The sequence below is a fragment of the Miniopterus natalensis genome, chromosome 15 (assembly GCF_054644295.1).
Source record: "Miniopterus natalensis isolate mMinNat1 chromosome 15, mMinNat1.hap1, whole genome shotgun sequence".
Taxonomy (NCBI): Eukaryota; Metazoa; Chordata; class Mammalia; order Chiroptera; family Miniopteridae; genus Miniopterus; species Miniopterus natalensis.
In genome coordinates this window covers 6,512,201-6,535,371 of record NC_142095.1, presented here as the reverse complement: position 1 = coordinate 6,535,371, position 23,171 = coordinate 6,512,201, and the positions used below count along the sequence as shown (strand labels likewise).

Genomic DNA, 23,171 nt, shown 5'->3' with positions numbered 1-23,171 from the left:
TGGGGAGACCGAGGGACGGAAAAGTTTAGTAGTTTCTATCAACGTGATGGCTCACTCCTTTCTGCCGCACACCTGAAAATACTGGATAAAATAAATTAAATATAAAAGAAAACTGATATAAAACAATATTTACAGATACAATACTTAGAATAAAAGCAAGGGACATTCCCAGGGGATGGAAGTAAAGAAAGCTCAAAGCCATAGTGGGCGCACTAGACGTTTATAGATAAAACAAGCCCACTGAAGAGAGGCTCCCATTTAAAAACAAATTATAAGCTATACAAACAATAATAATTATTGAGCAATTGGTAGCCCTACATAATAAAGAAAAGTCAGAAAGACAGGACTAGTCTTTTTAAATGATGAGAGAGACCGTGATGAAAGAAGTGAATCCTAGGAGAGCACCTACCTAGGAGGCCGTCACCTACCCAAGGCGACATCACTATTCCGTGGTGGACTCGGGCTCCCGCACGGTGCTCATCCTTGCTGGGCTGTGGGTACTGACGCGGTTGTGAAAGGCCTGTTGGACACCCCAGAGCAGCAGAAACTGGGTGTGGAGAGGTGGGGGTTGCCTGGCTTCACCTCATTTCTCTCCCACTACCCTCTGGCCTGCAGAGCTCTGAGACGGGCCACAGCCCCCCGACATGGCCACCACCGCCTCCCCCCAGCAGCTCTCCACCAAGGTGGCCGGTCCCGAGAACAGCAGCTCCTTCTACGACTATGAGGACTACTTCGACCAGGAGGCCTTCATGCTCTGCAGGAAGGACGAGGTGGTGTCCTTTGCCAAAGGCTTCCTGCCGGCCTTCTACAGCCTGGTGTTCGTGCTGGGCCTGGGCGGGAACCTCGCCCTCCTGGTCGGCCTGCTCCGGTATGCGCCCCGCCGGCGGATGACCGAGATCTACCTGCTGAATCTGGCCATCTCCAACCTGCTGTTCGTGGTGACCCTGCCCTTCTGGGTCATCTACCTGGCCTGGCACTGGGTCTTTGGGAGTTTCTTGTGCAAGGCAGTGAGCACTCTGTACACGGTTAACCTCTACAGTGGCATCTTCTTCATCAGCTGCATGAGCCTGGACAGGTACCTGCAGATCGTGCACGCTCAGCGCCACCACAGGCTGAGGACCCCGGCCAAGCGCTGGCTCTTTGCCATCACAGTGTGGGCTGTGGCCCTGGCTGTCTCCATCCCTGACATGGTTTTCGTGCAGACGCACGAAAGCCTGCCGGGTGTGTGGAACTGCTATGCGGATTTCGGGGGGCACGGGACCGTCTGGAAGCTCATACTCCGCTTCCAGCAGAACATCCTGGGCTTCGTCATTCCCCTCCTCGCCATGCTCTTCTTCTACTCCCGCATTGGCTGTGTCCTGCTCAGGCTGCGGCCCCCAGGCCAGAGCCGGGCTCTGAAGATAGCCGTGGCCCTCGTGGTGGCCTTCTTCGTGCTCTGGTTCCCATACAACCTCACCTTGCTTCTGCACTCGCTACTGGACCTGAAGGTCTTCGGGGACTGCAAGACCAGCCGGCGCCTGGACTACGCGCTGCAGGTGACAGAGAGCATCGCCTTCCTGCACTGCTGCTTCACCCCCATCCTCTACGCCTGCTCTAACCCCTGCTTCGGCCAGTACCTGAAGGCGCTCCTGGCCACTGTGTTCGCACGGCAACAGGCGCCTTGTCCGGCCCAGGCCCCGCTGTCCAGCTGTTGTGAGAGCAGCAGCCTCACTGTCCAAGAAGAGATGACCAGCATGAAAGACCTTGGGGAGAGGCAGGCTGAGGACTCCCCCAACAAGCGGGCCGCGGGGGAACATGAAGCCTGAGCGGCCATGCCCCAGCCTGGTGAGAGAGGATGGGACCCAAAGCCTTCTCTCCCAGGGCTTCAGTGACCATGTTGCTACACCCAGTGCCCGCTTCTCAGTGCTCAGTTCTCAACCCCAGCAGCACCCACTCGCTCCTTCCAGGACATCCCACTCCCTGAATGGCTGCAGTGGCTGCCCAGCTGGCCTCTGCTTCCTATCGCCACCTTCTCCTACCAATCTGCACCCAACAGCCAGAGTGATGACAACGCCCTCAGCCTTCACTCCCATCTGCCTCCCAGAAGCCCGAGGCCCACCGCCCACCAGGCTGCTCCCCATCTCTAGTTCATGGGGAAACACCGTTATTGTTTTGTTTAATGTTGCAGCCTTGGTGGTGGCTCCAGGGTCTGGCAGTCAGGAGGCGCTGCGGTGTAGCACCTGGGGATGGGACCAAGGTGAAGGGCAGGCGTGGCTGGGCCTGGGAGCCAGGCTGCCCACCCTCCACCCTGGGCAGTGTGGGGAGAGTGTCCACGGTAGGTACTGCAGTGACTGCCTAGGAAAACGCCTCTTCTTCCCCGGGTGCCTGGAATCCCATCACTGGCAATCACCCCTGACTTGCTTTGTTATAAGCTATCCTCACAGAATACACACAGTGGGCTTTTCTCTGGGGGAGAGAAACATTGGTGCAGAAATGAGGAATTGGGGGACAGAACTGTTGGGTCAGGACAGGAAGTGACTGGATGCATCCCTGGGGGTCTCAGTCTTCCTACTGCCTGAGGCCTCTGCCAGGGAAGGAAAGGTGGCCCTTGGAGATTGTGTCTCCAACAGTCCCTAAGCAGGGGCTATAGAACCACAGGTGCCAGGGCCCCTTCCCTGCCGGTAGGTGCCAGGGATGGGCACTGGCCTCTACGTGCACTCTCTAATTCTGGGTGGGCACTGCTTCCTGGGAAGCCTGTTGTTACGGTGGCCATCCTTGGCTGTGGGATGGGACACTATATTCACCTCATGCCTGACCCACCTAGGCTTACCCTGGTCCTAGGCCTACCCTCATACAGGTCACAGGATCCATGACATCTGCTTTCAGTTGAGACTCTTGGTCCTGATTCAGTGGACTTGGCCCCTCAGCCCTTCCCCAGCCTGTCCACAGGCCAGGCTCCTGGTCCATGTTTCTTTGAGTGTGGGGGAGATGGGATGCAGCACCTAGGCCTGGGCAGGGTCAAGGAGGTATCTGAAGGCCCCCACACTTTGCTCCACCCCACACCTGCTCTTGGCACAGGGCCTGGCTCTGTGGGCAGGTGGTTGGGGAGCCCCCCATGGGTGGCCCACAGCCTCCCAGCCCCCTTCTCTCTTTCCTGTGCTCCCTACTAACTCCTGCTTGTGCTCCTGGCTCCTTGTGGAACAGGATGGGATATCCTGTCTTCTCCTAACTTGTCAGAGCTCTATCAGGCTCGAGGCAGGTGTCATCATTTTGGGGCAGCTAGACCCAGAGAAAGGCAGGCCCTGACCCGGAGTAACAGAGCTAGTGAGGACAGACCTGTCCCCAGCTCTGGACCCTGCCCACTCTAATAGTCTATTATCCTGGCAAAACTCAAGGCCCAACAGGCAACCTCAATAGGAAGGAAGATGCCAGTCAGGGGTGTGGGATAGGAGTAGCAGGAGCCCCACTGGACGGTCCTTACAGGGGATCCACATTGCCGGGGCCTCCATCCTCTAGGACCCCACACCAGCTCCCATGATCACAGCCCGGGCCAGGACCCTGCCATCCGCCAGCTGCAGCCCTGGCAGCAGCACCCCCTCCCCCTCTCCCAGCCCTGGTATGCCTGCTTGGCACCAGAGACTGTCTCTAGTTCACATGCCTGAAAGTCGAGTGAGGGCAGGGAGGGGAAGGCAGTGCTTTGAGGACATGAAGTAAATTAGCCGAGACTGGAAGCCAGGTGTCTATAATTTAATCGGCATCTGGGGAGTTGGGGGGTCAGAGATGAAGCAACAAGGTACCAAGCCCCGTGGGTTCCGGTGTGGGGAAGGCGCAGGAGGAGGAAACCGAGACAGAGAGCAAGGACACATAACAGATGTGCTGTGATGCAGACAGTGCTCGGGGAGCCCCAGGAGCCGGAGGCCAGAGGATGGGAAGGGGCAGATCTAAGAAGGCTTCCAGGAGTAGGCGACACAGGGGTTAGCAGTAAAAGCAAGCAACTGGGCTTAATAGACAATTCCACTGGGGGAGACGGGCAAAGCTGAATTGCACTGGATGGAAAATTTGGGGACCTACTGGGGCAAAACTTAAGTGTCTGATGTGTGAAGGGGATCGGGAGCGAGAAAATAAAATAGCGACAATTAGAGATGCTTTTGGGGAAGGGTGTCTGGCAGCAGGCGTGGTGTGGAGAGAAATGCTTGAATAACTTACATGAAAGAGCATTCCTCTAGACCTGGTGCTCCCTGTAGGGCGGCCGCTGGCCACACGCGGGGGTGGAGCACTGGGAACGTGCCCGGCCTGAACTGAGACAGCATGTGCTGCCAGGGTAAAAAAATGCACACCGATTTTTGAACACACAATACAATACACAGATGCTGCATTATGTAACCGCAGCCCTGAAACCTGTATACTTTTATTAAACACTGTCACCTCAATCAAGTCGATTTTTGACAAAGTGCATACCAGATTTGGAAGGCAATACAAAAAGGGGATGCAAAAATATTTTTATATTGATTACATGTTGAAATGCTAATATCTTGGCTACATGGGAGTAAGTAAAATATATTATAAAAATTATTTTTACTCGTTTCTTTTACTTTAAAAAAAAATGGGTCAACTAGGACATGGAAAACTGCCCGTGGCTCACCTTGTGTTGCAGGTGGACGACGCGGTCCGGGAAGGTGGATTGCAGCAGACGTGGGGAAGGGGACGCGTTAAGCGGGGCGGGCGGAGCGCACCTTGGCGAGCTGCGAGCTGCGGAGGGGCCCCCCCAAACCAGCTGGTATCCCGCAGGGCTAGCGCTGGCGTCCCTCCCAGACATTTCCCCACCCCCCCCCGATTCCTGGGAAAGGAGGGGTGCGCAGGGAGGGCCGCCAGGGCAGAGGCGGGGCGAGCGGGCGTGGGCGCCCCACGCGCGCCCGCGGCGCTCAGTGCGCGGCCCGCAGGCGGTATCGGAAGCGCACGTCGTGGCTGGGCTGCATGGTGCCGAAGCCCCAGCGCTGCGGGTCCACGGGCGGCACGGGCGTGTCAGGGTCCACCAGCTCCAGGTCAAAGTGCGTGACCATGAGCAGGACGAAGAGCTTCATCTCGCTCAGGGCCAGGAACCGCCCGGGGCACATGGAGACGCCCGAGCCCCAGGGCATGGTGTAGTGGTGGATCTTCTTGCCCTGTTTGTAGAAGTCCACTTTGCGGCTGCCGTCGGGGTTGAGGAAGCGGTCGTACTTGAAGGCCGTGGGCTCGGGGTGGATGTCAGGGTCCATGTGCACGGAGAGGTACGGGAACAGGGCCACGATGTCTCCGCCGCGGAGCCGGTACTCGCCCCCGTGGGCCATCTTCAGGACGTGGTCCCCGTTGACCACCCTGAGGAGCGTGGGCGCCGCCCCCAGCCGCAGGGTCTCCTCCATCACGCTGTCCAGCACCGGGGTGCGTTGCAGGGCGCTGACGTCCATGTTGAAGGACTGCCCGGCCTCCAGCCCGGCCTCCCCCAGCACCTGGGCGGCCTCCTCTCTCAAAGCCCGCATGGCTTCTGGGTGCTTCAGGAGGAACAAGAGGGCCCAGAAGGAGGTGGGCCCCGTGTTGCCCTGGGAGGCCCAGAGCATCATGAAGTTGAACTTGTCCTGCATGGCCGGGGCCACCCCCTGCTCCCTCAGAAACTGAAGCATGTAGGCTATCCAGTTGCTTATGCCATCTTTCTCCAGGTTTTGTTTCACCGACAGGGTCTTGTGGAAGAGCCTCTGGAGCCGGCCCACTTCTAGCCACTCCCGGGGCCCCAGCAAGGAGTAAACAAACCTGGGGAAGAGGCGATCGAACTTGCGGAACTGCACAAACAGCTCCTCTGCGTGCAGCAGGTCCTGCTCCGTGTCCTTGGTGTAGCCAAACAAGCTCAGATAGCCAGCCTTGAACAAGGCATTGTAGCAGAAGTCAAAGAGGTCTCCCTCGTGCCAGCTCCTGACATCCTGACTCCGGCCCCTGGGTCCCAGTACAACCAAGGACAGGCAGTCCCGCATGGTTTTGTTGAGATCCTCCAGGCCGTTGCCCATGAGGTGCTTGGTGCTGGCCGAGTGTATCATGCGGTGGTCTCCTGGCATTGACCGGTATCCAAATACCTTTAGCACCAGTTTTTCTGCATACTCCACAAAGTCTAGTTTTCTCTTCACGTCCTTGAGGATGGGGCCAAAGGAGAGGGGGTCCATGACAAAGGTGAAGAACTGGCCCCCTAGCTGCACCGTGAACACGTCCCCGTGCTTGGCTCGCATGTGCTTCAGGAATTCGAGCATATTCTTCCGGAAGGCCATGGCATGGCCCAGCCAGGGCACAGAGCCCTTGTCCAGAGGGGGCTCCTGGGGCCTGCGCTGCCGAAGCAGCCCCAGCAGGCACAGGTAACCCACGATGGCCAGCAGCAGGGCTCCCAGCACTGGACCCCACGGCACCATGGCTGTGCTCTTCCAAGTTAAGCTCTAGACACTCTGTTCAGAGAGCTTTTGGGAGGCGTTGACAAGTTGGGAGTGGAAAAGTTTGCCCACGTGGACCTTGCCCTCTGGCTGTAACTTATAATAAATAACCCTGGGGAGACAGTATGTGAGAGTGAAATTAGTACTTGCTAAAGCCGGGTCATGTGGGACCAGGAGAAAGCCTCTAGCTTAGGTCACAGCCCCCTTTACCAGCTACAGGCTTTGCTCTGACCTTTTCAGACTCAGCTCCAGCATCTTCTCTGCAAAGCCTTCCATGACCTCACTCCCACCCCCACGACCTACTGACCATTCACGCCTTTATTTACTGGAGTAAATTAATTATTCATTAATTTGTTACCTCATTGAGCAGAAATGCACCAAGCACCAACCAAGTTTCACATCCACCCCTTTCTCATCTGGCTTCAGCCTCTGAGCCTCTGGCCTTGGCCCCTGGCTCAACTGGTTTGCACACTTGTCTAGCAAGTACAGACTGGAAATCTTGAGGAATTATGAAATGTCAGAGATGATAGGGACTTCAGACTGATGGCTTCATTTCACACTGAGGTTCTAGGCTCAGTTAATGGGGACTTGGACAGCTGCCTTGGTGCGGGTGAGGCAAGTTGATGGTCTACTCGAGGCCTCTGTGAGATGTCGAGTCAGATCCGTGCCAGCAGACCCCAGAAGGAGAAAGCTGTGCCATTGACTCTAAGGCATTTGTCAAGCAGCCCAGCCCATTGTTGCAACAGGTTTTGAAATTCTGACTCAATCCAACCACTTCTAATCACCCCCAAGTGACTCTAATTTCCTAAACGGTCTGCAAACAGGGACTCTGTGTCCTCCGTTAACCATAGGATTTCCACATGCCCTCCTGAGTGACTTCCCTTTGCCTTGTGCAGCTCCCCTCCACGGGAGCTGGAAACATCCCCTTTGCCCCCATGAAGTCCTCTCTGACTGCTTAGGGCACAGCAAGTGCTCAATGCTATTAACTCTCCCCAGCCTTATAACTCAGTGGGCAAACTGTGGGCCGACTCCAATGAGCTGTCCCCCAGTTTTTAATGGGTGGCAGTACCACCGTACATTCATTCTCACCTTCATTCACTCACTCACACTCATTCATTCCTTCCCTCTTTCCTTGGAACAGCCCCACCTATCCTTTCAACAGATATTTCCTGGGCATTTGCTGTCAGAAATTTTGCTACAACCTAAATGAGACAGACACAGTCCTTGTCCTCTTAGAACTTATGGCCTAAGAAAGGGAAAAAGATATTAAATCACTGCCCAAAGGAGTATATAATTACAATTGTGCTAAGTGCTGCAAAGGAGAAGAGCAGAGCGGGAAGGGGAGTGGGGAGGCAAGAAGGCTACACTAATAAGGCGGTAATTAAGTGAAGTCCTGGAGGATGCCAAGGCCAAGTCAATGTATGTTGTGTGTGGGAGTGGTGCTACAGGTAGAGGTAGGGGTGTGGGAGGGTGTTGCTCAAAGCATGTGGTAGGGTTGGCCTAGGTATGGGGTGCACACCCACTATGGGGCCACCACCATGGCTGCAGAACTGCGGGGAAGAGCCCCCAGCATGGTGTGGGCTCTGCAGGCTCAGTGCAGATTCATTCTTTGACCTGTCACACTGCACTGAACCCTCTCACACCAGCCGCTCCAGCCACCGGCATGTCTGGACAGGCTGTGGTAGGCAGTTAGACAGACTTGAGCCAGAGGAAGGCTGATGGGTCATTACACAAGGTCACCAGGGTGGAAAGTCCCAGGATGGATAGCTCCAAGTACAGAAGATCACCTGGTGTCTAGCAACCAACAATTGTAGGGTGGGAACAGGGTGACCTTTCCTCCCCTAGCATATCACTAGTTATGTGGTTTGGACCCCCCTGACCTTCCCTCCCTAGAGATAGCATCTAGGCCTCAGTTGTATTTCAGCTCCAGACCCAGAAAAGAAGCAAAACCAGACAATCTACGTCAAGGCTGATCTATGTCAGCTGCATTGAATGACCCCCTGCCCTGGTGCCCACCAATCAGTGGAGACCACAACCCTGAAAGGACACACCTGGACAGCTGCTGAATATTGTATTGAAATTGTCCCTTAGGACCTCCCCTAAAATCTCCACCCTTAAAACTCTTAGGACTTGGACCCAGTGCTCTCCCTTGGGCTTTCCCCTCTCCCTCCCCTTTTTCCTATAGGTGTCACTTCACCTTCCACACTTCTAAGCTCCAAGGGCCCTTCCTTTGCCTCTATAACTTGCTTCCTAAGCCAGTTTCTTCTATGACTTACTTCCTCTAGCTCCGTGATTTTATAAATAAGTGTTCTCTTATAGTCTGAGTCTTGGCTCTGAATTCTTGCCTAGACGGAACTCAAGTAGGAGGTTGTCCCACCCAGGGCGGGTCTGATCCCAGGGGTCTAGCAGCTGGAGCCGGTCCCGCTGCATCCAGCCACCAGCGTGTCTGGATCCAGCCACTGACGGGCTCCCAGACGAGCGGCAGGGATTACTGGCTCTGCCGTGGGGCGGAGGCTGGCCTGCCCCAGGGAAGTCTGCCTTCTCAGTCCTCCCAACCCTTCCGAGTGGCCCGGGGACATCCATCTAGAGAAAGCACTGCAAGCCCGCACAGGCCCCTACCTTCCACCCTCCCCGCAGCTCCTCTGGCAGTGGGGGCGGGGTTACGCTGTTGGCAGGACCCCGGGAAAGGACCATCGACACGCAGAGGCGGCCTCCGGGCGTGCTAGAGCGGCCGCGGGGGTGGGGGAGGGGGCGGAAAGGCGGTGTCACACTTCCGGCCCTACAGGTTGCGCAACGGCTTTTCTGCGCCGGCGCTGCCGCCCTGGCGGAGGCGCGCTCAGTCGCCGTTTCCCGGGGCGTTGGCACCCGCGCGCTGTGAGTGTAAGTTGGTCAGCGGGGGGGTGAGGCTGGGCTGGGGAGGGACCCGCGGAGGGGGTGCCTGCTCCCCTCCCGTCACAGCTGTTTCTAACCTGCGCGCCGAGCGAAGCCACCGCTTCGGCCTGGACTCCGGGGAACTCTCGTCTCATAAGCGCCGCGGGAGCACCGTTTGTGGGTCCTTCCGCAGTTTATCCATATATGGCCCAGAATTTTGAGCAACTGGGCACAGACCACAGGGGTTCGTTTATATGCTGTGGTTTCTATATTGGGGTTCCCTGTGGGTTCCCTAGTCCTGTTGCACCGCCTGTCCCCCAGTCTCGTTTGCCCCGTGTTCCGGTTCTAGGTGATACTGCTCCCCGGCGCCTGCCGCTCCTCGCCCACTGCCTCACCCCCGGAATGCAACAGCAGTCCCGTTGAAATCGAGATGCAGGGGAGAAATTATATCCCTCTGCCTTTAGGTCGGCTAATAGTCTCATTTAAATTAGAGATGTGCTTACCCACGGTTCCTTTATCTTCCTAGCTTTCAAGTTTCCTTCTTTCCCCCAAGAACTGAAGGAAACTCCTTTATAGCAGCTCGGTTTTGGACAGTCCGGCCCAGGTTAACTATCTTCTAGTCAGCATCACATATACCGGTGTTAACCTAAAAATAAGCCAAAGTAAGAGGCAGTGTTTATTCTAGATCAAAGAATAGCTATTCGGGAAGCACTGATTAGGGCAGAAACCCAAATAGTGTTCCGATTATGGGGTGAAAGGAAGGAGAATAATTATGTGAATAGAAGAGACTGAGTATACAAGTGGACAGTGGCGAGACCAGCTGGGAAAACAGCAACCAGTCCAGGAAGGTAATCCATTATCTGCAGTAACCAGTCCAAGAAGTCCAACTACTCTCTGTGCCAACGAGTCCAGGAAGCCACAATAACCCCTGCAGCCAAACAGCCAGAATTAGATTCATATGTTCCCCCAGCCAATTACTAGGATGTTTTGCTTCTAGCTAACCTCATGCCAACGGTCTCCAGGCAGAGCACACCTGAAGCCTTCCTTTGTGCTGCTATAAGGCTTTCCCACTTCTCTGCCTCCTTCGAGTCTCTGACCAATGCAAGTGGCTGACCAACTCCCTTGCTATAATAAACTGAATAAATAGCGTTTGCTCATTTAGATGGCCTTGGTTTATTTCCACAACTCTGTTTAAAAGTGTAACTCCCTGACATGCTGTGTGATGCTAGGTAAGCCATTTCCTCTCTTTGGGCCTTACTTTCTTCAACTGAAAAACCGGTTCAACATTTATTTTATTCAACAAATATTCCTTGGCACTTAAGTAATTTGGGTCCTAAGAGGTGCTTTACACGGGAAGACGTTAGAGGCACAAAGATGAGCATGTCCAGAAAGTAATCTGTTCTCTAGGAACGTAAGACGTAGTAAAGGAAGGCAGACATATGGACAGGCATAGTTGAGTGGAGGATGTACAGTACTGCCTTTTATCAGCATCCACCCTACAGGAGTGCAGAGAAATGGAGGGTGGTCCGTGGGAAAAGGGCCGGGAAAGGATTCCCAGAGGAAGCCTCCTCTCCGGCTGCCGCTTTCCCACCTACCCCCTCCATCCCTGCATTGCTGCCGCCGGCAGTGGGCAGTGGTTTCAAGGAGAGCTGGACCCCTCTCCCCTCCCTCCCTAGGAGGGAAAAAAGGACCACAGAGAGGAGGCGCCCTCCATCGTCCTAGAGAAGCCGGAGTGGCACCAGCGCTGCAGCCCCCACGTCTCCCTGGCGGAGCCCTGGCCCGAGCCGAGCGTGGGGCTGCTATGTGGGGTCCGCCCCGGCCCGGAGCGTCCCTTCCCGACACCGGGGAGCCCCCGGGCGGGCCCGGCGTTCAGTCACTGCCCCGATGGGCGGCCCAGGCCACGGGGAGCCGGCCCGGACGCGCTCGGTGAGTGCGGGGCCGGCACCCCGAAGCTGGCTCAGTTCCGCCTCGGACTCCAGGCCCAGATAAAGGGCGGAAAGGAGGCAGTGCGGCGACCCCGAAATTGGGGTACATCCCAGAGCGGAGGGCCCCGAGGAACAGGCTGGGGGTAGAGTGGGTTTGACAGCTGGCCAGCTGCGCCCGCCGGAGCCAAGCGCTGGGGCGGCGGCGTTCACAGAGCGCTATGCGCGGCGACGAGTGTCCAGAATTCCACGACACTGGTTTGACAGAGCTGGTTATGTTTGAGCTGGGTCTTGAACATGAGTTTGCAGGCTCAGGAGGGAAGACCTGGATCTTCAGGCAGGGGGAGCTGCAGGTGCAAGGGCACAGATCTGAGCAAAGAAAGGGTTTGGATTCATAACAGGATGGTGACAGGACAGAGGGTAAGGGTGGTGGCTCAAGAGATGATCCTTGGAAGATAAATTGGGCCCGAGTAGTGAATGAATTGTGTTGCAGAGAATTTGGACTTTCTTAGGCAGGCGAAGGTGAGCCAGCTTCTGAGCCGGGGATTGCAGGATAAGTCGCTGTGGGGACTTTATAGGGCAAGAACTGACACGAAGTGGACCAGAACCTGTGCCCCCATAGTACAGAGTTTGCGACTCTGATTGAGGCAGTGGTTGGGAATGATGAGAAGTCTTGATGGCTCTAAGTTAGTGCTGTTTGTGTTTCTTAAGAGGGTGAGAAAGGAAAGGTGTAGGAGCTCTGCCTCCTGAAGATATAGGAAAAGGGGGTGTTCAGACTGGAATGTGGGGGAGGAAAAGCAGGGTGCAGTGGCTTAGAGAGTGTTGGGGGGGGGCGTGCAGAGAGTAAAGCTGAAGCCTGTCCTGTGGAGTAGTTTGCAGAGCAGACCGAGTGCTCTGAGGAGAGTGAGCTGCCTCTTTGGCTGGTGGCAGTGACTTGGACGGAGAGAAGAGAAAGGGCCTGACATAGGAACAGAAGAGGTGGCGGGAGTGAGGACAGAAGGCAGTGTGGCATAGCAGGTAAGTGCGAGAGAGTCAAGTAGGCTGGAGTTCTGTCTCAGTTCTGTATCTTTGGGGGAAGCTAATCTCTGAGCCTCGGTTTCCTCTTCTGTAAAATGGATCTAATGCCCTCCTAGGTCGTGAGACACACACAAAGTAATATATGTGAAGGGCTTCGCGCAGGCTCAATGAATGGCAGTTGCTCTTGTTATCCAGGGTTGGTGACCTCTGAAGGAGGACTCACTGTGGAGAAAGGATAACACCCAGAGCACAGATAGTTGTTTCTGGCATAGAGATGAGAAGGGGGCACCCGCACAGACTCATGAAAAAGATGAGAGGAGGTTTGCTGAAGTAAAGACCAAGAGACATGGGAATATTGATGGCTGATGGCTTTTATCTTTGTAAATAGGGGGCAAAATCGGCTGACAGTTCCTTTAGACATTCAGAATCCAGAAACTCAACCAGCATCCCCTCCAGTACCTCTTTGTGCCCAGTGTACCCCGGGATTGTCCTAGGGCATTTAAACACGGGTTGTTTCAGGACTCAGTGATCTTCGAAGACGTGGCTGTCTACTTCTCTGAGAACAAATGGACCTTCCTGGGCCCCACCCAGAGGGCCCTGTACAGGGACGTGATGCTGGAGAATTATGGGGCTGTGGCTGCCCTGGGTAAGGGTCTTCCCCTGAGACTCTGCCTCTGCTATTCATGAGTTTCCTAGTTCCTTGTTCCTCAGAAGCTCAGAAGTCTTTGAGAGCCCTTCGCTGAGCAGCAACTTCAGGCTCTTAGATTCTTAATGACCCAACCTCAGTGGTTCCTGGGAAGTAGGAAGTCCTGGTATCAATGTGGGCCTCACATAGGACCTCCTTGCCTGAGGGTGAGAGCTGTCCACCTCCTAACCCGTGCTGTGGGTACAATGGGAAGAGAGCAGATTCCTGGTGCCCCTCCGAGCCCTCAGCTCCCCATCCCCTCAGTTTGGGGGACCCAGCCCAATACCAACATGGTCATGCAGATGTCTGAACTTGAGAGCTCTAAGAGGAGAGAACCAGAAATTTCAATTCCTCGGTGAGCGAAATCGCCCACTCAGTTTGTGCTCACTCAAACTGGTATTGAGCATCTCCTACTCTACTTCCTGACCTCTGGAAGCCTCTGGCCCCTCTCCCCTGGGTCTCTTGCCCCTTTCCCTGGACGTCTTTTTCTTGTTCTACCTAGTAATTTCCCTTCTTTCCCCTCCTTCCCCTGGAGACACAGCCTGGGAAGAGCCCTGGGATTACTCTGGGTCATGCCACTCACCTTCCTGTCCCATTTCCTTCCCCCCAAGCAGCATTTCCATTTCCCAAACCGGCTCTGATTTCCCAGCTGGAGCGAGGGGAAGCACCCTGGTGCTCGGCTCCTCAGGGAACTCTGGATGGAGAGGGCCCAAGGGGCATGTCCTCAGGTGAGTGAGGACATGTGTCAGTCATCTGACCAGTTCCCTTGTCTTGATCTTTACATTGTAATAGGTATGTGTTCTCTTAACCTAGTGCTGTTGATGCCAGTGGGATTCTTTTTTGTCCTCTGTGTTCCTATGGTTTCCCATCTTGTTTCATTCATCTTGGCTCCTCTGAGGGTCATCTTCATTCACCGGTTTTTCTCCTTCCCCATTTCTGTGGTCCTTACCAGGCTGCCATTTATCTTTACTGCCCTGAATCCTCGCTTGTTTTTCTCATGTTATAAACTGGACCACCTGGAAAGAATTCTGACTTGTCCCCCTTAGAGTCAATTGAACTATTTCCTGAGAGTACCCCTACCCGCATGCTTGCTCTGGTGCTGGGATTCACAGCCCTCAGGAACTCTCTGTCCAGTTGATGTCTTTTGCTTTTGGTGGCTTTCTATGTGTTAGCTCCATTTTGCCATTTCAGCTAGGACCTCTGAGGCACAGGGGTGGCACTTGGAGAGAAATGGATATATTAATACCACTTGGTGACTTTAGTCACTCTGTCATGGGTAATGATGACATTTGAAGCTCTGATTTCTTCTTTCAGAGGCTGTGTTGAAGAGTGATAAGAAAGAAGATTTTATTCTGAAGGAAATTTTTGAGGAGCCACAGGACCACATGGTGTCATCAAGAGGACCCCAGTGGTATGGCTCCCAGGGATTCTGGTTCAGAAAAATCTGTGAAGAGGAAAAAAGCAGGTTAGGAAGATGGTGTGACTACCCCAATGGGAGAAGTATGGAAAAAATTACAAATGATATTATAGAAGTGATTGTCAAAGATGAAATGATCTCAGTAGAAGAGAGTTCAGAAAATTCTGATGTTAACACCTACCTTGTTATACATCAGAAAATTATAAGTGAGCAGGTATTCTATATCTGTGAAGAACGTGGCAAGTGTTTTGATCAAAATGAAGACTTGGATCAACATCAGAGAATTCATAATGGAGAGAAGGTCTATGGATGTAAGGAATGTGGGAAAACTTTCAGTTTTAGATCACACTGCATTGCACATCAGAGAATTCACACTGGGGTGAAACCCTGTGTATGTCAGGAATGTGCTAAAGCTTTCATTTGGAAATCAAATCTGATTCGGCACCAGAGAATACACACAAGAGAGAAGCCCTTTGAATGTAAGGGATGTGGGAAGGGTTTTAGTCAGAACACAGCCTTATACAGCATCAGCGAATCCACACGGGAAAAACCATATACATGTAAGGAATGTGGGAAAAGCTTTACTCGGAACCCAGCCCCTCTTCGACATCAGCAAATCCACACTGGGGAGAAGCCTTATGAGGGTAAGGACTGTGGGAAAGGCTTCATGTGGAACTCAGATCTTACTCAGCATCAGAGGGTTCATACTGGGGAGAAGCCTCATGAATGTACTGACTGTGGGAAAAGCTTCATTTGCAAGGCACACCTTATCTGACATCAGAGAATCCATACTGGGGAAAGACCCTATAAATGTAATGACTGTGGGAAGGCCTTCAGTCAGAATTCTGTTTTGATTAAGCACTAGAGGTGCCATGTTAGAGAAAAACCCTATAACTGTCAGACCTCCCACCTTCTTGAACATTAGAGAATACATAGTGGTAATACTTGTTTATAATATTCATGATACAGGAACCCCAGAGGACAAAATGAGATGACTGGCCACATTTGCTATAACCCTAATATACAGTATTATCTTTCTCCTAAATGGATACCCTGTACTCTAATGAGACTGGTCCCCCATTCAACCATGTTCATATTAGGCAGCATTTAGTTGAGCATCTACCCTGTGCTAACCACTTTACATACATTCTCTAATTTTTCTTAATCTGATTAAGGTAGATACTCTTATCCCCAGTTCACAAATGAGAAATCTGAGGTTGAAAGGTTATAAAACTCATTCCAGGTTTCTCAGCTAGTAAGTTATAGAGTTGAGATTGGAATCAGGCCTATCTTACTCCAGAGTCTACTGTTTATTTGTGCACATTTCTGCTTCTACTCATTTTTATTTGCCCAGGTGTCCCTGGGTTAAAGTTTCCCTTCCTCATCTAAGAACCAGCTCCTTCAACAGAATAGACCTCTCTTCTCCGTCTACTTATAATCAGTACCGCCCAGTTTGGTATTTAATTGTGTGCTGTCTTACATTTTTCTAATGGTCTCATGTCTGTTAGTCCAGCTAAGTGGCTCTTTGAGGATCAACACTGTATTTCTTTTAGTTTTCAAATTTTGAAATTTATTTCTGACTAGATATAACATGTTCATGATAAAAAAACAAACCTGAAATAGTTCAAAAAGATGTTCAGTGAAATGGAAATGTCCTTGTCACTCCTATCTCACAGTCCTCTTCCTCAGAGACAGTTGTTATTGGTTATGTGTCTTTCTGGATATATTCTTTATATACTACACACACACACACAAGTACTAATATTGTTTTCCTAAGTCTACCTCACTTAGAACCATATTTGAAGTAAATGACATTGCAGTTACATTGCCAGCTCCAGGACCTTCTCTTCCTCAGAAGCTGTGGTCCTCCCCAACCGGGAATCGAACCCACAGTCTGAGTATGTGCCCTGACCCAAAATCAAACCTATGACCATTGGGTGTACTGGAGGATGCTCCAACCAACTTGAGCCACACTGGCTGGGGCTAGAAACAATTTTTTATATTAAAAGGGGTGGGCGTCTGGAGCTTCCTGGTGCTAGCCTATGGAGCCTGAGGATGAAGCCAATACCAAACAGTCCCTAGTGATATCATTTGAGTCACTAGCCCAAGCCTTACCTGAAGAGATCTACCTCTGGACTTTTTAGCTATGTGAGCCAATAAACACCTTTGGGATTTCTGTCATTTGCAACTTAGTCATACTGATACAAGCTTGTATTTGAAAGCTCTGTTTTCTCACACAGTACCCTAATGTCACATTGTTCTCTTGCTTCCTAGTCACACAAGCTCCTTATTACCAGTTTAATTTTTCAAGCACCTCTGGAGCCAATGCTAAAATAGAAATGCTTGAATGGAGACCTCGGAGGATGGGGAAATTCCCCGTTTGTTCAAAGACTAGAACTACAAGGCCAGGAGGCCAAATTAAGGATCTTAACAAGATCCCGGGTAGTGCTGAATAGCTGATAGATGCCCCTTTCCTGAGATCGACAATAGGTGATATAATGGGCTTGACTGGCTGCTCCTCCAGTATCCATTCTCCCCTTTTTTCTTTTTAATAGGTACTCACATTTCACAGCCACATAGTGTAGGTTTAACTGTACAACCAGCTACCAGTGAGGACCCTGAATGTCTTAAATCAATTGGAATAATCCCACTTCCTTTGCTACATATATTCATTCAGTGGTAGGCATGTGACTGAGGTTGATTCAAACTGAGTGGAACTCAGGACTTTTAAAAATAGTTTAAAATGGAGATTTCTTTACTCTTGAATTTAAATGGAAACATATATCCATTGCCACCACTAGCCTATATAGTGCCCTTGTAAAAATTAGAAAGAAGGCATTCGAGCAGAGTCAAGAGAACTGCAGAGAAATGAAGCTGTAACACTAATGGCACTAATGACAATATTAAAATTGTATTACTTCCTGTTCTAAAATGAACATTATGCAAACCACTATGGTATAGCTTCTTTTGATTTTGCCTCAGCATACCTACCCAATCAACCATGGATCTTGTGATGACTCAGTTTCTTGCTTTTTTTTTTAATCCTCACTAAAGGATATTTTTTCCATTGCTTTTCAGAGAGAGTGTAAGGGAGAGAGACCACAGAGGAACGATGATGTGAGAGAGAGACATAGATTGGTTGCCTCCCAACCCCCCCCCCCAGGGCTGGGGATCAAACCTGCAACCGAGGTTCGTGTCCTTGGCTGGATTCGAACCCGGGGCCCTTCAGTCTGCTGGCCGAGGCTCTAACTGCTGAGCCAAACCAGCCAGGGCTCAGTTTCTTCTGAGTAGGAAATGAGACGCTAACCCCTGCTCCCCCATATTGAAAGGTCTTCTGCCAGTGAGCAGAAGAGCTCCTATAAAGGTCCCAGGTTATGCAGACCACCGAGAACTTGAGATAAAACTACCTTGAAAAGATGTGACTTGAGTTCCGCAAAAGGGCCTTGTGGATCCTGGGGAAGTGCTGGCCTCAGTAGGATACGGCTGGGACCCAGCCTCCTTGGCAGTGTGGTGGTTTTGTGAGAAAACAGTTGAGCTTGAGTGTGAGACAAAAAGGGCTGTGACCTTGAGCTCCATGTGGGGCATCACTGCGGCCTGCATAGGAAATAAATGAGGACATCCAGCGTGGCCGACAAGTGAGGTTCGCTGAACCGGTCAGGACCGTCTGAGGAAGGTATGCAGTGCTGTGTGGGGGGCCTCTAGCTGGGGCCTGCGCTCACTTCTTCCAGCGCCCGACCCTCCCTCCCTCGTGGTGTTTCTCTCTACCAAGGACCAAAAAGCACTGCCTGTTGCCACGCCGAGGGGCTTCTGGGTCTAGAGCAAGATGGCCTTGCCATTCCTCCACTTCCATGCATTCAGCAAACATTTCGGAGGCTCCTCTGTTTTCGGGTCTCCACCCCGTCCAGGCCAGGCCCTCAGTCCTGCTCAGATCTCCTCCAGGCTCCAGGCTGCTCTTCCAGGCCCTGAGGGGAAGGGCCCACCAGCCGGTGGGAAACACGTTCGGCAGGGCCGGGCTCGCCGGTCCGGGTACTGGCTCCCGCCTCCAAGGGGAAGGACGACCTCTGCCGGCTCCGCCGCAAGGGACCCAAAGCTCAGCCTCTTGCTACAGCCCTAGACTCCGCCTCCTTTCGGAGGAGGTCAAGTGCAGCCGCCGGGGGGGGGCGGGGGTTGGCGCAGGACCCTGGACTCAGAGCCCCGACGCCGCGAGGAAGACGGGCTTTATCGCGTCCGCGCTCGCGTACCCTTAGGCTGGTCTCGCGGGAACTAGAAGGAGGCACCACCGAGATGTGGAGTCCTCCAAAGTTACTAGAGGGGATGTCAGGGATGGGTTGGGCTGGCGGGTCAACGTTAGGAAGTACTTCCGGCGCGGCCATTGTCAGCGCCGGGGGTCGGGCGCCTGCGGGTCGCGAGCCAAAGCTCGGTTCGTTGGAAGCTGCGTAGGCCGCGCAGAGCCCACGGTGAGCCGGTCTGGCTCGTCTGAGAAGGACCGGGAGGCGCTCCAGGGAGACGGGAGCGGCGGCGGCTGCTCCCGGGGTCCTCATCCCACCCCCGGGCTCGACTCGATCGTGTCGAGAGGGGGCGCTGGCAGGCCCGGGCGCTGGCTTGGGCTCTGATCCCCGGGTGTTTCGTCCCCAGCGCAGCCAGCGCCCTGTTCACTTTGGGTACTGACACAAATTCGAGTGGCGTTGACACCGACGTCCTTAAAAAGTTTTAACTGCGGTCCAGGACACGCTGTCAACAGAAAACAGCCCGCTCTTGTCCTGGCTGCGCAGACCCCGGCCCTACCCCTCAGCCTGTGTACACCTTCAGGTCCTTTCTCCCTCTTAAGGCGGCTCCAGGGTATTGGTCTGGTCACTTCATGTACTCACCTGGCCTGGTGTAACCCCTTATTAGTGTCCCTAGAGCAGGCAAGTACTGAAATGGTTATGTTTTCCCTCCAGGATGGAGGCCACTTAGGTCACAAATAGGAGAATGTGGAGCCCTGGGTTCGAATTGGCCCATTTGAATGTGTAAAAAAAATCTCATGATGAGTCATATCCATCAGCACCTAATGTGTGCCCAATGTTTGCAATATCATTTCCTATGTATGACACTGGAGATAGGGAAAGATTTCTTCACCAAGTTCTCTTCACATCCGTTATTTCATCACATTTCCTTAACTTGCACTCATTGTCGTAACCTAATTGTTAAGGTTCGTGATCAGACTAAACATTTGGTCCTGTTAATGGAATGTGTTGGGTTGTAATTTGTTCCCCACTGGGCTTTGGTTTATGCTTCAGTTGCATAGCTGTGTTTTCCCCTTAGGGAGACTTGGAAGGGAGTGTTTTGTAGGGTGGGGAATGACTGGCTTTTCACAAGTCAACTGTATGGATCGGACCTTTTTGCTTAAATTCTTTTGTTTAATATGCCAGTATTATTAAGTATCCACTGTAAGGGACACTTATTAAAAAGATATGATGACAGTATCATGATTTAAGAGAATTGGAGTATACTACAAGGCGCACCCATTTTTACTCGGTATGGGGTATACATTTGATTAGTTTCAGGAGATGCTGCCCAATAGTTTTCTGAAATGGTTTTTCCAGTTTATATTTTCAGCAGCAGTGTTATATGAGAGTTCCAGTTGCTCCACCTCCTTGCCAACACTGTTGTCATTCATTATCGATATCTCATTTTTAAATTTCCTTTTCTGCACAAGCAGTGACATGGAGTGCCATTTCATATGTTTATTGGCTACATGGATCTCCTCTCAGGTGGAGTCCCTCTTGAGTTATTTTATTACACTGTATGCCATTTTTCCTTCTAGTTGGAGTCTTTTATTATGAACACAAGCCCCTTGTCAGGTATATGTATTAGGAAATATCTCCCCCCGGCCTTTGGCTTGCTTTTCCACTCCCTTAGTGGTGCCCTTGATAAGCAGATTTTTCTCTAGCCTGTCCCAAGTAAGCAGTATCTTCCTACTGGGTCTCTCTAACCTCACTACCTCTGCATGGGGGTGGGGAGCCATTGACAAATCTGAGCGCTTTGTGCCTGGGGTAGTGGACAAGGAGAAAAGGCTGAGGGAAGAGCTGGGATGAAAGCAGAACTGGGAAATGACAGTAAATTGAGCAGCCCAAATAATCACCCAACTCTGTTACAGATTGGAGAGGGGCTTAGAGCTAAGGTGTCAGCCATATCCAGTTACTTGTTAGCTCTCCTTTTATAGATGTGATTTCACGGTCAGGCCCATGCCCAGCTCCTCTATAGTACGTGGTCTGTTTGGAGCTCACGTATGCTTGGAAGCTCAGTGGAGACGTATTTGGTTCTAACTGGGAAAGTATGCTGGGCTCCGGCTGGCTGCCTTTAATTTGTGTCTTCTCCTCCACACCTTCCAGATTCTACACAAACTCATCAGGCACATGAGGGACCCATACTAAATACACGTCATTGTAGGGGCCCTCCCCAGGCCTCTCACTGACCGTGTTGACCATCACCAAGGTCCTGAGGCCTGGAAGAGCAGGAGCTTGTTTCAGGAACCAGTGACCTTTGAGGCCGTGGCCGTGTCCTTCACTGAGGAGGAATAGGCCAGCCTGGTACCTGCTCAGAGGGCCTTGTACAGGGAGGTGATGCTGGAGAACTACGCGGCTATGGCCTTCCTGAGTAGGCCTGTGCCACGGTCTCTGCCTGGGCCCCCAGAAGTTTAAGGGCACTCTTACACTTATTAGCTGACCCCAAATGTTAGTGTCAAGAGCTGCCAGGTACAGAGAGCCCTGGAGTCTGCTCTACAAGAAGGCATTCCTTCCTTTTCCATCATAAAAGCTACCCTCCCTCCTTATCTGCCTTAGAGAGGTACCCTCACCCTAGCATTGAACCTCCAGATTATCTTCAGAGAACTCAGTCCCTTAGTCTCCCCGTGAGAGTTGCTCCTGGGAGCCATGTGTCTGTTTTCCCCCAGGGGGAATTTCCATTCTCTACCAAAAGTAAGAAATCTTGTTTCCCTTTAAATAGAAATTTGCCTCCCAGGGTGTTTGAGGCTTCCTTGGGAATGCTATCCTGAGGCTTCATCCCAGGACCCCTCCTTGTACCTTTTAGGGTGCCTCTAGCTCAGTTTGCCCAGGAACTACTCTCCTCACCTCCCGCTCTTGTAGCCACAGGCTGAGCTTGGCCTCTGTGGCTCTGATCTTTGTATTGTCTCTTCTTCCCTTCGAGCAGCATCGCCCACTTTCAAACCAGCTCTAATCTCTCAGCTGGAGCAAGGGAAAGAGCTGTGTTTCCTCGAGCCACAGGGAGGCCTGAGTAGGAGAGCAGACCCTGCAGGTGAGTGAAGCAAAGGGGTGCCTTTCCAGTTGTGCGTCTTCCTTTGCTTTTATTTCATCAAAATGAAAGATGTGTGTTCTTTGTACTCAGAGTCATGGGCTACGTTGGATTCTTGATCACACTGACTGGTCTGGGATTCATTGCTTCCCATCCCTTTACACTGTAGTAAGCGCCCTGCTCCAGTGTTTCACACACTGGGATGCTTTTATCCCTGGGGATGTGTGGAAACATTTTTCTAAATACTTTTCTGGTTATGTGTGATCACCTTTTTCCAGTTTTCCAAAATTGATAAACTCAGTGTAGTATTATTATCTTGTCCACTAACCAACAGAACAAATAGAAAAACTTATTTTGCTTTTCATGATAATATATTAAAATTTTATTTTTTATACTGAAATACTTGAAGGTAACTTACAGATACTGTGATTTCTTCCCTTTAGGATACAGCTCAAAAAAAAGAAGATGTACCTACTTAGCTAAAATGATGTCATATGCAATAAAATGAAAAGTTCTTCAAAATCATCTCTTCTGGGAAGAGGGCAGCCATACATAGTGGAAAGCAAGGAATCTAGCAAGAAATATAATTTCATGAATCCCACCCACATTGAAAGGTCAACTGGCATAAATAGAAGTATGGTGGGACTTTGGTCTATAAAATGTCTGTGGCAAGAGATTTGAATTAGAGCCTGTTGTGAAGTTAGGGGGCTCTAAGGGCACAGTGGACACAGATCTTGCTGAGGAACAGATTGTGGAATCAACTGTATTTATTGCCCTGATTGTGTCTTGGTTCTGTCTCCACCCTTGTGAAGCCGGGACATTATAAGGTAGCTGGGAAAAACCCAAGACTGAAACGAGGCATAGAACAGCTTCCATGTGGAATGTTGGCCACACGGTGGTGCCATTTACTCCTTCAAATCCTCATTGTCTAAAACGTTTCTCTCCTGTACCCTTGATTCTGGGACCAGCCTGGATGTGTCAGGTCCTGCTTGCCAGCCTTAAAGCTCAGCGCATTTCCTTCTTTGTGTTCCTTCTGAGGAGAGCACTGTCTGTGACTGCGAGAGCCATTCGGGATACGCATCACCTGAGTTCTTAGAATTTACCTTCAGATCTTAAATGATGTAGGCAGCTACACAGTGTCTCCTGACCTTGGGCAGCAATTGACTTTGAGAAGCATGCTGAGCTGATGGGGCCCTTCATTCATCCTAGAGACTGCTGCTTGGGTACAGGAACAGGGTAAGGGGATCATCATAGCTTTATAGAGGGCTCTGTGAGCAAGGCCTTGGCAAGGGTGGAAGGAAAGAGCTATCATTTGATGAGTGCCTAAGAGGTGTTAAGCTCCTCACATTCATTGTCTATTTAAAACTTTCTAACATTATTCCCATTATATAGATGAGGAAACTGAGGCTGGATGGGTACATTATCTGTCCCAGGTTATACAGCCCAAAGTGGTGAGATTCAGTTTTAAACCCAGGTTTGACTATTTCCACAGCTCTCAAGTTCTCTTTCTTCATGTGATCTGTAAGATGGAGCCCCACCCT

The 23,171-nt window shown here is 51.7% G+C and overlaps 4 protein-coding genes across 4 annotated transcripts; 3 read left to right on the top strand and 1 right to left on the bottom strand.

The window, feature by feature from the left end:
• The first annotated feature begins 644 nt into the window (after positions 1-644).
• On the top strand, positions 645-1,805 carry ACKR2 (atypical chemokine receptor 2). The gene has a single exon (XM_016196194.2). It carries the CDS (start codon positions 645-647, stop codon positions 1,803-1,805), a length of 1,161 nt encoding a protein of 386 aa, XP_016051680.2.
• Positions 1,806-4,844: 3,039 nt separating this feature from the next.
• CYP8B1 (cytochrome P450 family 8 subfamily B member 1) lies at positions 4,845-6,480 on the bottom strand. The gene has a single exon (XM_016196193.2). It carries the CDS (start codon positions 6,405-6,407, stop codon positions 4,902-4,904), a length of 1,506 nt encoding a protein of 501 aa, XP_016051679.2. The 5' UTR covers positions 6,408-6,480; the 3' UTR covers positions 4,845-4,901.
• A 6,179-nt stretch (positions 6,481-12,659) lies between these two features.
• ZNF662 (zinc finger protein 662) lies at positions 12,660-16,872 on the top strand. The gene is given in 3 exon segments (XM_087824844.1): positions 12,660-12,881; positions 13,535-13,648; positions 14,235-16,872. Coding segments are annotated over 3 exon segments (1,176 nt in total). The 5' UTR covers positions 12,660-12,847; the 3' UTR covers positions 15,263-16,872.
• Positions 16,873-20,074: 3,202 nt separating this feature from the next.
• Positions 20,075-21,641, top strand: KRABD1 (KRAB domain containing 1). Its single transcript, XM_087825087.1, is given in 3 exon segments — positions 20,075-20,090; positions 20,815-20,976; positions 21,529-21,641. Coding segments are annotated over 3 exon segments (291 nt in total).
• Positions 21,642-23,171: the final 1,530 nt, after the last annotated feature.

Coding starts and splice junctions, on each gene's coding strand:
- ACKR2 (XM_016196194.2), top strand. CDS start 645: ATGGCCACCACCGCCTCCCCCCAGCAGCTCTCCACCAAGGTGGCCGGT.
- CYP8B1 (XM_016196193.2), bottom strand. CDS start 6,407: ATGGTGCCGTGGGGTCCAGTGCTGGGAGCCCTGCTGCTGGCCATCGTG.